This window comes from Pseudogymnoascus destructans (assembly GCF_001641265.1).
Source record: "Pseudogymnoascus destructans isolate 20631-21 unplaced genomic scaffold scaffold_24, whole genome shotgun sequence".
Classification (NCBI taxonomy): Eukaryota; Fungi; Ascomycota; class Leotiomycetes; order Thelebolales; family Thelebolaceae; genus Pseudogymnoascus; species Pseudogymnoascus destructans.
This window is the reverse complement of record NW_020167543.1, coordinates 131,516-147,228: the sequence shown is the minus strand read 5'-3', so window position 1 is coordinate 147,228 and position 15,713 is coordinate 131,516. Positions and strand designations below refer to the sequence as shown.

Genomic DNA, 15,713 nt, shown 5'->3' with positions numbered 1-15,713 from the left:
TTGAGATGGGCTCTCCATCTACAACCATTAATGGGTATGGATCGGTCTTCAGCTGCATCCTGAAACCGTGTGTGTCTGCTACTTTCTTTGTCATAAAGTTGCCCGTTGCTCCTGAGTCTATCATAGCTCGGAGGTGTTGCTGTTGTATCTTAGCAACCACATATAGCTGCATGCCGCCCATTGTGGCGCATAGCTGGTTTGTACTAGGCCTCTCTGTGTCGCTCGCCAGTGGCCTACTGCCGAGGACTCCTAGTTTTTTGAATCGTCTGAGGAATAACCGTCTGAGGAAAATCCATCATGTTCACCATATTCTAATGGTCGTAGAAGTGGTGTCCCTTCTCTTCTTCGTTCTGCTTCACGGCGTAGGCGTTCGTGTGCTTCTAACACTCGTGTTCCCTTTTCTTCTCTTGGGATGCTTTCCTGCTGGTGAGGGTATTCCGGTCGGCACCTCACTGTGCGAACTGCAACCTCCCAGTATTGTGTAGTGTCCTGCCAGCTCATTGGTGGCTTGGGCACAGGAATTCTTTGATCGACCGTCTCCTGAAGCATGGCTTCCTTGAAGGTTCTTACTGCTCCTGGCAGTTGTTCCTTGAAGAGAGTCTTACTTGCTGTCTTCTCAAATGCTTGTAACCATTGCTTTTGAGAACTAGTGAGCTCCTTGTCATCGTTCTTGTCTTCTCTGTTTGACAAGTGGAATTCCTCGAGATCCTGAGTAGTAATACTCCAGTTCTCTTTTCCTTTTAACGTGGCACATAGCTGTCCTCGTGGGGGCTTGCACCCGCCTTGACCTTGCCAAGTAGCATTAAGCTGTTTGCCATACTTTTGTCCTCCATTCCCTTTCTTTGACTGTCTGCAGTTTCGCGCTATGTGTCCAGGCTTATTGCAGTTGAAACAGAGCCGTTCTTGGAACTGTCGCTCCTTGTTGGGATTGTGGGGTTTGCCATTAGGCTTGAAAGTAGCGTCAAGTTCCATAGGTTGGGGCCAATGACTCTTTGTTTGTCCTCTCTTCTGAGTCCAGTGTTGACTAGGTGGTCCCCCTTTCTTCTCGAGTTGCCGTTCGTAGTGACGATTGTCAATCTTCTGAGCCAATTCAATCATCTCTCTAAGGTCATCTGGTTTGTCAGACCTTGAGATTTCGTCCTTCACATGGTCTTTCAGACCTGCGTAGAATTGGTCACAGATAGCCTCGTCTCCCCAGTTGGTGAGTGTTGCATGCTGTTGAAACTCAGCGGTGTATGCAACTGCTGACCCTCTCTGCTTGAGAGCCTGGAGTGCCCTGACTGCATTTCGTCGTTCATCAATGTCTCCGAAGTTTGCCTTAAGCGTTTTGAGGAATCCGTTCCAGGATACAAAAATTTCCTTCGTTCCTTGGCTAGCTAAGGTGTTGCATTTTCCGTCGGGTGTTCGATGGTTCATGTAGTCGGCGAGGTAGTTAGAGATCCATTCTGAGGCTGGTCCTCGAAAGAGTGCCACAGCCCATAGGACCTGTTCCACTTCTTTGTTGAAGTGTTTGGCGTTAAACGCCATCCATAGCTCTGTCTGGATGATGAAGCTCTTAAGCTTCTTGCGATCCCCATGAAAGGTGTCTGGGAATGCAATCTTCAACTTGTCTGAAGGGTGAGCCTGTGGGGCTTCGATGGTAGGTTCAGTAGCAGCCTTCCCCTTCAATCCAACATTTGATCCAGTATCGTCTCCAGCCATGTTGCTTTGTGTGTAAGCTGGTACCTCGTGGAAGTGGTGCTCAAAGTGTAACGCTGACTTCTAAATGATAGAAGACACAGAGGTTTCTTGCGTAAGGTTGACTTGACAGAGGAGGCAGGGGATTAGACACAGGCTTTCCAAGTAACACGTTACAGTATTGTAAAGAATACTATATTGAGTTGAGCACGAAGCTCCTATCTAAGGAAATACTATCTACTTATATAGTGGCGTCGTGCCTCATGGGTAATCTGGATAGTTGGCGGATAGCTAGATATTCAGGATAGTTTGTGGATAGCTCAACTATCCATTAGCCCCGTCACATGGCAGCCTACCCCGCTTCCCACTGTGACTCACACGTCACAAAGAGCCTTCTCCTAGGCTTCGTCGTTTTCCTCGAGGGACGCATCCGATTGAAGTTCCACAGCTTCTTGCCATTGTTCTTCTGTCTCAGGGTCGTTACGGTCCATTTCCTTGATAGTAGCGTTAAGGGGGCATTTGTCCTGGAAATGGCCGGGCTTGCCACACTTGAAACAGTTTCCTGAGGGCGCAGGGACTGCAGTTCTCAGACGTTCTGGTATGGCTGGCTTGGGGAGGAACGCGGTTCGGGTGAACAGAGTGGATGTGGCTCGAGTCGGCTTCGACGCTGATGACGCCTTTGCCGTATCTGTGATACGTGTGGACGTCCTTGCGAGAGCGGGTAGCGGATTCAATTCGTTGTTCCGGCGCCGTTCCTGGTCGAAGGCGGTAAGTTCTCGTACCATGGTCTGGTATTCTCCCTTCCATTGGTTTTTGATGATCGCGATGCGGCTGCGGAATTGAGGAGTCTACTTGTTCCACATGTACCGAAACCATTCCGACTCGGAGACTTGTCCTGTGATAGCTGCACTTTGGAAACGAGCCTTGAACTCTGGGAAGGTTTCGCTAGCATGCCCTTTCTCTCCCATTTGCAGGTCGTCGAAGAGGTTCCTGGCCTGCTCCGTCTCGTTGCCTGTGAGGTAGTATGAACCTAGAAGATCCATCATCTCCTCAGCACTGCGGAACCCATGCGTAGCGGACAGGTATTGGGGCTCTAGGTAGGTCTTTGCCAGGCTGGTCGTGTTCCCCATATCAACGCTCTTCTCGAGACGTCAGTAAGATAGTGGTCCTCATTGACTACGAGTCGGTCCCGAATCGAAGCGCTCCATTGTAAGAAGGTATGTTCTACCCCATCGCTGAGAGGAAGGATTTTCTCAGAGATGGTTGATTTCTTATAGCGATTCGGAGGGTCCTCGGTGTGCATTCGTGATGACCCTGGAATTGAGGGAGAACGAGTGTTCCGAAGAGGTGGCAATTGAACTGTCTCGGGGGTGTTTCGTGTACGAGGCGTTCGTTGCTCCGTAACTTCGACTGTGGGTATGGGGGCGTCCACCGGCGGTGTGGACGGGATTCTGGTCTGAGATGCCGACAGGATAACTAGTAGATCCTTGACCTCCTGTATCTGTGCTTCGAGGTGGTCCATTCGACTCGGGATGTCTTCGGATGGCCCAGCGGTCGTAGCTGCAGCGGTGGTTTGTCTGGTAGTCATTCTGGGCAGTTGACCGTCGTTGTCTTGGGGTATGTTTGATGTCGGCTTTTTCGACATATGGCCTCGGGTGTGTATCAGTACCGATACGAAAGAGCTTGACTTCCGGTAGCTCATAGCTATCAACGCTCTTGTCCACAATTTCCTCTGTGCTATGAGGGAGTTCTTAAGGATCTCGTATCCTATTTGGCGCCAACGCGTCGGCGACTTTACCAGCTTGTTCTGAAGAATTAAACCCTGATCCACTGGCTGTCCGTGAGATCTCTGGAATCACGGCTATTTGAAGTCGTCAGGTCTCTCCTCCGAAACATCACCGAGTCGTAGTCGATGGTGTAACGGTAGTTCTCCTGAGTCGTTCCGGTGTGGGATATTATTTAAGTACGGCCGTCCCCGGCAGGCGTGATCTTTTTTGTATAATGTAATGACACAGGGCACCCAGCTCACAGTAATAGCATATGAGAGTGCGAGTCAGAGGCTAAACGGATGCTATCCTATAGGTCTACTACGAAGGATACAAAAAAGATGATGGGGAACCCCTGTCAGTCGATTTTCTCAAGTATCCGAAACCCATCCGACTCAGTTCCGACTCGGTTAGGCCACCCAAATGATCACACGTGACCCCGCGGCTACCCGGAGTCTACTCCCTAGAATGAGAGACGAGAAGGCATCCTTACAAGCTGTATTCTCAAGATATTTTTGAATGCCTTGCAGTTCAGTAATCTTTTCATCCTTGTCTTGAATTTCTTCTTGGAGCTGTTTCGCTCTGCAATAGTAGCATCAGAAGCTTGACCGACAATGAGGTAGTCCTTCATAATGGCTTTTAACATTGACCAGGCGTAGTCTTGGCTGCTAGGTGACAGCTTTTGGAATTCAGTGTAGGTGTTGACATTCCAAGTCCTCATCTGGTGGCCGTTTGGTAGTATAGACTGGTGTCTTTCTTGAGCTGTTTTGCCCAACCTCTTGAAATCTTCTTGGGCTTCGAGCAAGTCATCTTGAAGTTCATCTCTCTTCTCAGACTCATATGCTAAGGTTGTTTTCTCATTTATAGACTCATAATCTTCTGGGTTTTGGTCAGCCATTTTGGCTTTTTCTTTGGCCATGTGTGCCATAGCAGCTTTGCTATTCTTTCAGTTTTTGTATTCAGTAGATCAGACTCGTATTGCCAAAGGCCCTATTGCGCAGTTTGTCGACTGTAGGAGCCACTCGAGAGGAGCGCACTTCCCTCACAGCTATATTCCTTGTTGAGGGAGCGTTGTGAAAGGTCTGATCTATGAAGGCTGTGGTGTTCTGTGGTGTTCTGGTGTGTTCTGTGGTGTTCTGGAATCAACTTTAGGATATTGTTGTAGGGTTTCCAAAGAAGGGAATTCAAATTTCAGTATCAAGGTTCAGGCTCAGAGAGCAAAAGAAAGGTGGGATTCAATCTTATGTTACGATGGTCATGGAGGTCATGGTGCCAGTCCGGGTAAAGTAAGCTAGATTGAATCTAAAGAGAGAAGAAGAAGAAGGAAGGAAGGTGAGGCTATTCCTTGTAATATACAGTTGTCCGCTTAGCGGTTGTAGCCTTGGTGGCTAAGGCTGCACCCGTAATCCCCTTATGCCTATAACAACCATAATAACTGTACAAGCTGTAAGCTGTAATCGTAACACCTAGCTGAAGAACCAGATATGGAGCATACAATGGATCCTGCAGTACTAGAGCACCTTTACGTGCGGTGGATAACTGCTTGTAGCGAAAAAATCACTACAAGCAGTTATCTGAGAGGAATTTAGGGTGTTTCTTCATTACCTTAATCCAGAAGTGGATGTTTGGCTTCCTGATTCGCATATGTCAATACAAGCGTGGACGCTCCGTATGTATGAAAATGAGCGACTATGGATACAACAGAAGGTCCAATTGGCACTCTCCAAAGTCCACTTTACTGTAAATCTTTGGTCCTCCCCTAATTCCCTAGCGATTCTTGAATGATTGCGCATTATATCAGTGAAAATGGGGAGTTGACACATTCTGTACTTGCCTTAAAGGAGATAGAGGGAAAACATTCAGGTTAGTACTTTGAAATGCTCTAATCGTTGTTTAACTAAGAATGAGTTTAGCAGAGAATCAAGCACAGATCATTATGCAGGTCATTAATGACTATGGGATTGCTTCAAAGGTTGGATACTTTGTAATGGACAATGCAGACAATAATGATACAATGATGGTGTCTTTATCTGAGAGTCTGTATAAATCATTCTCATGTTTTAGACTTTAGTTAACTCATTTTACAGTGCTCTTGGATCAATACAAAATCTACTACAACCCACTTTCTCACAGGCTTCGGTGCAATGGCCACATCATCAATCTGGCAGCCCAAGCCTTTCTCTTTCAAACTGAGGATGAAGCTCTTGCAGAAGAGAACAATACAAAGCTATTGTCGCTCCCCACAGAAGCTGAAATGGCACGGTGGAGAAAGAAAGGGCCACTTGGCATGCTATATAACATTGTAGTTCATATACAAAGGAGCCCGCAACGGATCGCTAGATTTCAAGAGCTTAGCGGAGGCCGTAACCTTGCACGGGACAACTCGACACAGTGAAACTCTTGGTATAAAATGATCAGCACTGCTATAATTCTCAAAACGCCTGTCAATCTCTATTGTCATCAATATAAAGAAAACGACTGCGACTTATTGTCAGAGCAGGACTGGGTTGAGCTTCAAAAGCTTCACGACTTTCTCCTGTCTTTTCACCATGCCACACTTTCTACAGAAGCTCGTGGTGACACAATCGATAAAGTACTGCTATCAATGGACTTTCTGCTTGAGCAGTTTAAAGACGCTAAGCGAGTATATGCTGAGGATCCTTTTATGAGTCCTTGCTGCAACTCAGGGTGGGCCAAGTTGGATATGTACTACACCCTCACTGACAGATCTCCTGTTTATATTGCAGCCTTAGTATTATGTCCACAATGGAAATGGGATTATATTGAAAGTAGCTGGCAGAAGGAATGGCATGCCGATTGTAAGGCAAAGATGCAGGAGTTCTGGGAGTCAGATTACAAGTCGACTGCAGTTTCAGTGCCTACACAAGCATCCCAGGCAACAGAGTCAGCAAGTTCTGGGGTCTCTAATGCCTTTACACAATATATTCAGCGGAAGCAACAAACCGGCCTTGAAAGCGATGAATATGCAAAGTATTTACAAGCCCCAACACTTCCAGAAGTCAGGGACCCACGGTCTTGGTGGTTGGAACCAACACAACGACTAACCTACCCAAACCTTAGCCGCATGGCCTTGGATATGTTGTCGATTCCAGCAATGTCAGCAGAGCCGGAGCGTCTCTTTTCAGCCTGTAAAATCACTCTTACTGACCGCAGGAATCAGCTAGGCATCGAGTCTATTCAGGCGATTGAGTGTTGCAAGTCGTGGTTGTGCCGGGGGAGCATACCATATGTGGATGATCTTGAAGTGCCTTCTGACCTGTTGGTCATTGATAGATCAGTTCTACTTCAGCCATACTAGTCTAGCTGTATCCGGCAGATCATGGACTGCAATTTGAACTGGTTTTAAGTTATTTGAGGTGTTGACTATTGAGTTATTGCATGTTAAAGTTATTGGTGTTTACCATATGGAATCACGTGTACAAACTATTAGTTTATCAGTTTATCAGTCCGTTTATCAGTCCGTTCAAGCCAAATGTTATCAGTTCAGTTTGAGATCTCGACAGTTCAGTTCAGTTCAGTTTGACCCTCTAAACTGAACTGAACTGAACTGTTTGGACTATTGGCCACACTGTTCTTAATTCCAAGCACGCTCTCCATCTGGAGGCCGGTCCTTTTCTTCCCGCCTTTTTCTTCTATTCCTGGTGTTGGCAGTCCCCGTGACTGGATTGCAATCTTCCCCGTACATTCTCTCCAAGAGGCCACTGTAGTGGTTAGGGTTCTCGAGCTTCTCCCGCTCGATATGTTCCTTGTGGTTGAACTCATCTGGCAAGTTCTTTTCCATTTCAAGACCGAGTTCAGCTGGAATTTAGGCTCGTGTGTCTCATTTTCACAACTGTCATGTTGTCATCAATCGTCTCTTTCACGGCCGCGGTAATGGCTCGTTTTGCATCACTACCTAGCCGCAGTTGTAGGATAGGGTGTTTGTCGTCTGCGATTGTTCCCATTAGATCATTCGCTGCCTGGAGATGCAAAGATAACGAATTGAGATTTTTGTCTAGTATTGGCCTTGAAGCTGACTGGATATTATTCTCGCTGCTATTCCGAAAGGGGGTTCGTGGCACGGAACAAGTCGTCGTCGAACTAGATTCCTTTTGTATGTCCTTTGTAAGAGTTGTGTCCTGCGCGCCGAGGTTGTCCTCGACAAGTTCGCCCGAGACCAATTCTGAGCGGCTGACAGGTGATCTAGTCCCGTCGGGGGCTGTAGGACTACCACCAACTTTGTTGAATGTAGCAGGAACAGCAAGCATGCCTTGAACGCCTGACTCCAGTGTCGATTGTTCGCTCGTTCCAGGGGCATCGGCGTGTCCATCGTTTGCCTCGGGGGCGCCGGCCGCGCTACTTCCACCAATCTCTGCCTGATGGTCTGGCACTGCGGAGGGGACAGTTGCGGTACCAGCCACTAACGGCATCGAGTTGTACTCTCGCTGTTTCATGGACTTGTTCTTTCGTAGTCGTGCCTCCGATTCATACTTCTCCAAATAGGCATCCATGATTGCTCGATCTTCTGGTAGGAAATCACTAATCATCTTCTTAATGGCCGATTTTCGGTACCGGACTGCTCTACCTAGTGATTCTGTACTCCTCCCAGGCTGGGCATCAACGTCGTTACCCATCTTGTCCGTGTTGGCCGAGGATCTACATTAACCCGAGTCAGTATAATGTATCAATGAGAAGTTTGTGCACATCAAAATAAGCAAGATAGACTCACAATGCGGAAAAACAATTGTTGTCAATCAGTGTTTAGGCGCCGAATAATTGTAACCAAGCAAAATCGTCACCAACCGCGGTCGAGGTCTCCTGTACAGGTGAATTCGAATGGCTCGTGCCCGTCAAAACGGGTGGAAAGGGATGGTAAAATATACCAGACGTAGTATCCGCGAAAAGGGTTTGGCACGACAGCTCATGGCGCGAGAGCTTCCTGGAAAATCTCGAGTCAGTATAAAGTGAATATAACAAATCGGCGTTCACCAAAGCGAGCGGAACGGACTTACGATGCTTAAACAGCCTGGTTGATGCGGTGAGGTCCTGCTATTGACAGTCCAAGTCGGAACGATGTGAACTTGATGACGAAGAACTCTTGTGAATCGGAAAGGGATAGAGAGAGCACTCACAGATTTCTCGGTATTAAAAAGAAGTTCATCCGTAAGTGGCTACTGAGGCTTCAAGGTGATATGAATCGATTTAACATTTCGGAGGAGGTGAAGTATGTCGGAAGAGAGGAAGAGGACAACGACGGTGAACTGTGAGTGGGCAGAACAGGGTCAGTTAACTTCGCTTGCCCGAAAGAAGCTGCGGTGACAAAAAGAAATGGTTGACTCAGACTGTCAGGAACAAAGGATCAATTCGAAACAGGAGCAGGATCAACTGGCGGACAGAATAACGGGGCTCCAATGAAGCATCACAAAGCTCCAAAATGAAAAAAATGTTCTTGATGGCGAACTCTCGGGGCTCCAGCAACAAAACGTTGTTCTCTATTCATTTACAACGGATTAAGACAAAAAAAGAGCAAGGTCGCTCGACAAACGAGGCGAATGAGCTTCGACGGATTGTCACCAGACTCCAAAGGCGAAAAGATTGACATCGAAGAAGGTTTGACGACAGCTAAGGCATCAGTTGAAGATCTTTACAAAGAAGTTGCTCTGCAGAAGGGTATCATTGAGTCACACCAGCTGGCCGTGGACACATTGGAAGAAGAGCATGCAAAATTCACTACTACCATCGAATCGCATACCAAGGAACAGGGTTCATACATGAATACTATCAAGGAACTCGAGGCCAAAATCGCCGAAGCCAAATCAACCATCGACTCCTTACATGACGAAAATGGTGAATCGAGACGCATTGCCGCATCTCGTCTGTCGGACTACGAAGTCCAAAACAAGGAGCTCGTAGAGCTCAAGGAGGAAATTCAACGTCTCCCTGCAAGTAACGACAGTCTCACTATGGAGGTCGCAGATCTTGGCGAGACAATTGTATCTAACAAGTCTACCTTGGGTGCCCATGATTGGGAAATTACAAATGTGAAGAAGATCTGTAACAATCTTCGGGACCAAAACGTCATTATACAACAAGAATCACCAAACAACAGGAGACTATAGCGCTACAACATTTGGCGCTTGAGGATCAGAATAAAGATGTCGCTAGACTCAACAGGGAAGTCACATCTGCGCGCGACTATTCGCCAATCGAGACAAGAGGATATTGAACGACAACAATTCGCTCTGAAACTCAGTGAAAGAACTAAAGGCCACGGCAAATGAGAACCAACAGCAAATTGTCGAGCAAGAAAGCGAAATATGCCTCATGTCGACCGATAACGACAAATTACAGAACGAAATTAACAAGATACGAACTGTGGCAGATGGGAACAGACCCAAGGCCAACGTCCAAGCAGCGAAATAGGCAGACTCGGAAAGGACATGGGTAAACTCCATGGTACAATAAAGTCATACGAGACTCTGATTGTCGAACACAATGCCGAGTTCGATGCTCTTCGTTCCACCATTGGCACATTGGAAAGTCGGGTGGACGAGGATGTTGTCCGGATAAATAGTCTGGCCGTCAATGCCGAAGAGGCGGTGGCGTTGTGAGAATCCCTTGAACAATGCGCGTGAAGCCTCACAAGCTGCAAGGGGCAACTGTGAACGGCAACGGGAGCGCGTGTTAATACTCAAACAAGAAATTGACAGTCACGCGGAACAAGAGAAGTCAATAAGAGAGGCTAATGAGAAAAGGCTAAAAGACATGCAAGGAGACATCAAAACGCATCCACGACAAACAGAGAAGCAACACCAGAGACCTTCAGCTGCAGGTTAACGAGTAACCCGGGCAATGAGAGAGAGAACTAGCGACCGAGGCAAAGTCTGGATGATGTGGCGCCAGACGACCGGGACTCGAGATCTGCCACTCTGGAGCAGTTTTCGAACACCGCCACAGACGAGCAGCAGGCAACATTCACTGCCACACAAGAGCGTACTGACGTCGTGAACATCTCGAACAATAATCTGAGGATGACGAGATCATGGACGGCTTCAATGATAACATGCAGGAGAACGAGAACGATTTTGTCTTCTTCGTCGGCGGACGATGCGTCCATGAATCCCTCAGGACTAGATCAGACGTGCCCACCTCAGTAGTACAACGAAAGGATGAAACCAATGTGGGAGGCTAGATTTAGGGAGGGAGAATTGTCGGAGCCGCCCTGGGCGCGGCCCACTGTCGAAGACACGGTTTCGTGTGTGAACCGGCGTGCGTTCAGGTACGGTATTACGAGAAATGGACCCAATACACACCCCACAACAGCCTGTGCCTGGTGCGTGAGAAAGCGAATTCCCTGTGTACTGGCCGGTCAGACGATGGGGTTGCCAGTCGTCCTTCCCTTGCCCCAGGCGCAACGAATTGGGCTCAGTCGGGAGGATGCAGCGTTGGATGAGGAAACAGGGCTTTGATGCGGACGTCATTGTGTGTGATGACCCCTTTCGCGGTGTGTCTGTGGTGCTCATATACCCGGCGGTGGTATCGGCAACGTGGGTGTGGGTGGTATGTTTGTGTGGCAGTGGCCGGAGTGGAATCAGGGGTTGGCGCGGCTTTCTCGTGGTCGATGGTGGAATAGCTTAACCTGTGAGTTTGACTATCCCTCCCAAGTCGTTAATACATTATCCATAATTTGCGTCAGTCTCTCATAATTGCGGCTCTCGATGACTTGGTCTAAGGTGAGGTCGATTTGTGCTGACTATTACATCAAAGATCCTCATCTCGACCGAACAAAGCAACACGCCAAAAATCAACTGTACCCATCGTTCAATAGAGCCCTAAATTTACTGCCACTACTTCGGCAGTCCTGGCTCGGAAGAGGGCTGAAATATATCAGTATTTTATCGTAGAGACGAGTGGAATATACTATGCCGCTTCTTGTTTCGGGTCTACAATAATGGTGTGTCTACGATAATTAGGTAATTATGTATACAACCCTACACTACCATTACCTATGATTTCATCCTCGTGATAGAGTAGGCCGTAATGGAGTCCACGGCGGACAACTCTTCCAACGCCATGAGGGTCACTCCGAGCATCACTAGACAACTATTCGGGCCGACCTACTCCAGGAATTCGGGCTGCCAGCAGACGACGGCCTCACCACTCTATATGCCCTCACCGAAACCAACGCCACTGAACGCCTATGCGCCATGACCAAGGATGCCATCATCGTTGTCGCGGAAATGGCCGCCAAGGAGTGCCAAGAGTCTACGTTTGATTTGGCTATGGTCAGTGACAATGTCACGCTCATGTACGCCATCGACCACCTGGCGCGATCCTTGGACCCTCAGTGGGGAGCAGGGTACGGGAGGTTGATGGGATGCTGTGCAGGCGGGGACAAGAGCAAGGTCGACGAGAAGAATCACAGTTGATGACAAGTATACATTCCTGATCTGATATAACGTGAAACTGTGATTGATTGGAATAATGCCCACTATCTTGGACCGATCTGACGCAACTACTCACACTCTGATTTTAGCAAGAAAATTATGAAGCATAACAACATTGCTGACTTTCGAACAGCGACGGCACAGCCCCAGACCCCAAGACGATACAATAGCCAGAATCAAGCAAACCAGAATAACCTTGCGCAATACAATCGATACACCAGCTGACTACCAAATAACACAAGCAAACAAAAAGGACGGGTAGGGGGGCAGCAATGGCCCCCTCTGTACCCACAGAACACTCACTAATCACCCTCGTCGCCGTCCGATTCGCCGCCCGACTCTTCCTCGCCCTTGCTATTCTGCTTGGCCTCGGCAAATGCGTCTTCGATCCTCAGGTTAAATCCCATCGCTAGGTCTTCTTCGGCTTCAGCGCTGCGGCCAGGACATCCGTCGGCATTGTCAAAAGTCGACTGCCCATAGAATGCCTCTGGGTAGAAGTGGTCGGACACTTTGCGGGCGAGCATGACAAGCATGGTCTTCCTAAGGTATGCGCCTGGCGTAGCCCACATATACCCTCTTGCATCAGTCCGGTTGAGTACTTGATCGACCCAGTCCATATTCCCTTCTCTCTTCTGGTAGAGAAGAGTAATAATATACCTCAAGTAGAGGTATCGACGGGCTGGGCGATTGGGCGTCAGGAACGTAAGCTCCTTCCCGTCGAGCTCCCTCCACTTTCTAGGCTTCAGATACTCATCCGATGCCTTGTCCTGCTTTAGCAATAGGCATCTCCAGACGGTATCCTCCCCTGGAGCCGGCTTGTCGGGAACAAAGACTATTCCGCCATTGTCGAGGGCGGTCTCGATGGATCGAAGAAGAGTTAGTCCTACTCTTTATTAGCAGGTTCCATGACACGACAGACAGGCTTACCATTTCTCGACTCTGATAGTACTGTCTCTCGCACACCGAATAGGTATGCGAGCTCATCCGACTCTAGGGATTTCGGCACGATGTGCGCGCATTTGACGAATTCTGCATCGTGCCACCCCGTCAAGTGACAATATTTCTCTGAGCCGCCACTGTCTGTCTTCCTCTTTGCCCCATAATAATCCAGCACGCCTTGGGCGAATGCCTTTTGATTGAATGGCCTTCCCTTTCTCTGGCGACAGGTAGCGGCCATGATTCGAGACGTGATGGTCACAGCGTATGCGCTTCCGAGGCTATCAAAATTGGGTAACATTTCATCAAGGTCATCGACGATCATCTTCTTTTGGCGCTTGACCACCACCAGCTCTCTCTCTGCTTCCGCCAACTCCGCCTCCGTCTTGCTCATCGTCTCAATAAAGTCATTCTCTGCCACAGCCTTTCGTTTCTTGGCGTCACGGAGGGCTTCCTTGAGATGACTTCCCGCAGCTATATCGGCTGCGAGGCTCTCAATCTTCGCATTAACAAAGTCTGAAGTCGAGCTTGTACTTGGCAGAGACGAAAACGCGGTCGACGCAGACACTGACCTCATTGTCAGTGCCAAAACTTCCTCCTGGTCGTCGGCTGACAATGATGAGGCAATACATGGCGGTATGGTTGGCGGCATTTTGTAATGGATTGAGAGTAGGTGTCAATACGGTCACGGTTGGCGCACGATAGATTGAGGTATCACAATAAAAAGCCAGACAAAATCTAGACCACGGTATACAACGATTTTATAATTACAGGCTGATAATAGGCGATTTTCATGTGGTCTACTAGGTGTCGGTCGCACTTGTAATTTAGTGTCCAATCACCGTATGATATTAAACTTTGACTCAGACTGGCAGGCACACTAAAAAGCTTAATTTAATGTGACTACAGTAAAAATACGATAAGTCGATGCCTCGGATCCACAAAAATATATCGACTTAATGCATATATCGAGTAACGTCCTCCACAAGTGAGTGTCGCATACAAGAGTTTCTTCCCTTGGCTTCCGACCACTACTTGCCCTTATTTCTTGCTCTACTTGCTGCACAATGTCCCTCTCGTCCTGTAGCTCCTGTGCTACCTGTTGACTAAGTGATCCTCCTTGCTGTAGTCGTGTTTTTTTAGCTCTCCGGCGCTTGCTTAGCACTTCATTTGTCTGTCGCAGGTTTTGGTTCTCTGCTTTTAACAATGCTAATTGATGCATTATTTGCGATGCACCCTTTTGTTACGGCTATAGTAACATGATGTCATGGTTACAGGGCCAGGGCCTAGTAACGTGACGTGTGAGTCACAGTGGGAAGCGGGGTAGGCTGCCATGTGACGGGGCTAATGGATAGTTGAGCTATCCACAAACTATCCTGAATATCTAGCTATCCGCCAACTATCCAGATTACCCATGAGGCACGACGCCACTATATAAGTAGATAGTATTTCCTTAGATAGGAGCTTCGTGCTCAACTCAATATAGTATTCTTTACAATACTGTAACGTGTTACTTGGAAAGCCTGTGTCTAATCCCCTGCCTCCTCTGTCAAGTCAACCTTACGCAAGAAACCTCTGTGTCTTCTATCATTTAGAAGTCAGCGTTACACTTTGAGCACCACTTCCACGAGGTACCAGCTTACACACAAAGCAACATGGCTGGAGACGATACTGGATCAAATGTTGGATTGAAGGGGAAGGCTGCTACTGAACCTACCATCGAAGCCCCACAGGCTCACCCTTCAGACAAGTTGAAGATTGCATTCCCAGACACCTTTCATGGGGATCGCAAGAAGCTTAAGAGCTTCATCATCCAGACAGAGCTATGGATGGCGTTTAACGCCAAACACTTCAACAAAGAAGTGGAACAGGTCCTATGGGCTGTGGCACTCTTTCGAGGACCAGCCTCAGAATGGATCTCTAACTACCTCGCCGACTACATGAACCATCGAACACCCGACGGAAAATGCAACACCTTAGCTAGCCAAGGAACGAAGGAAATTTTTGTATCCTGGAACGGATTCCTCAAAACGCTTAAGGCAAACTTCGGAGACATTGATGAACGACGAAATGCAGTCAGGGCACTCCAGGCTCTCAAGCAGAGAGGGTCAGCAGTTGCATACACCGCTGAGTTTCAACAGCATGCAACACTCACCAACTGGGGAGACGAGGCTATCTGTGACCAATTCTACGCAGGTCTGAAAGACCATGTGAAGGACGAAATCTCAAGGTCTGACAAACCAGATGACCTTAGAGAGATGATTGAATTGGCTCAGAAGATTGACAATCGTCACTACGAACGGCAACTCGAGAAGAAAGGGGGACCACCTAGTCAACACTGGACTCAGAAGAGAGGACAAACAAAGAGTCATTGGCCCCAACCTATGGAACTTGACGCTACTTTCAAGCCTAATGGCAAACCCCACAATCCCAACAAGGAGCGACAGTTCCAAGAACGGCTCTGTTTCAACTGCAATAAGCCTGGACACATAGCGCGAAACTGCAGACAGTCAAAGAAAGGGAATGGAGGACAAAAGTATGGCAAACAGCTTAATGCTACTTGGCAAGGTCAAGGCGGGTGCAAGCCCCCACGAGGACAGCTATGTGCCACGTTAAAAGGAAAAGAGAACTGGAGTATTACTACTCAGGATCTCGAGGAATTCCACTTGTCAAACAGAGAAGACAAGAACGATGACAAGGAGCTCACTAGTTCTCAAAAGCAATGGTTACAAGCATTTGAGAAGACAGCAAGTAAGACTCTCTTCAAGGAACAACTGCCAGGAGCAGTAAGAACCTTCAAGGAAGCCATGCTTCAGGAGACGGTCGATCAAAGAATTCCTGTGCCCAAGCCACCAATGAGCTGGCAGGACACTACACAATACTGGGA

At 48.0% G+C, this 15,713-nt stretch overlaps 4 protein-coding genes across 4 annotated transcripts; 2 read left to right on the top strand and 2 right to left on the bottom strand.

Annotated features, from left to right (window-relative positions):
• Positions 1-7,258: 7,258 nt before the first annotated feature.
• On the bottom strand, positions 7,259-8,077 carry VC83_08299 (uncharacterized protein; the record flags this gene model as incomplete). The annotated part of the gene is made up of 1 exon (XM_024471854.1): positions 7,259-8,077. The coding sequence occupies one exon, from the start codon at positions 8,075-8,077 to the stop codon at positions 7,259-7,261; it is 819 nt and encodes a 272-aa protein (XP_024320697.1).
• Positions 8,078-8,995: 918 nt separating this feature from the next.
• VC83_08298 (uncharacterized protein) lies at positions 8,996-9,866 on the top strand (the record flags this gene model as incomplete). The annotated part of the gene is made up of 2 exons (XM_024471853.1): positions 8,996-9,497; positions 9,697-9,866. The coding sequence occupies 2 exons, from the start codon at positions 8,996-8,998 to the stop codon at positions 9,864-9,866; spliced, it is 672 nt and encodes a 223-aa protein (XP_024320696.1).
• Positions 9,867-11,483: 1,617 nt separating this feature from the next.
• VC83_08297 (uncharacterized protein) lies at positions 11,484-12,060 on the top strand (the record flags this gene model as incomplete). The annotated part of the gene is made up of 3 exons (XM_024471852.1): positions 11,484-11,522; positions 11,570-11,802; positions 12,024-12,060. The coding sequence occupies 3 exons, from the start codon at positions 11,484-11,486 to the stop codon at positions 12,058-12,060; spliced, it is 309 nt and encodes a 102-aa protein (XP_024320720.1).
• A 132-nt stretch (positions 12,061-12,192) lies between these two features.
• Positions 12,193-13,689, bottom strand: VC83_08296 (uncharacterized protein; the record flags this gene model as incomplete). Its single annotated transcript, XM_024471851.1, has 2 exons — positions 12,818-13,689; positions 12,193-12,773 (listed from the first exon to the last, which is right to left on the bottom strand). The coding sequence occupies exons 1-2, from the start codon at positions 13,476-13,478 to the stop codon at positions 12,193-12,195; spliced, it is 1,242 nt and encodes a 413-aa protein (XP_024320719.1). The 5' UTR covers positions 13,479-13,689.
• Between the last annotated feature and the right edge of the window lie 2,024 nt (positions 13,690-15,713).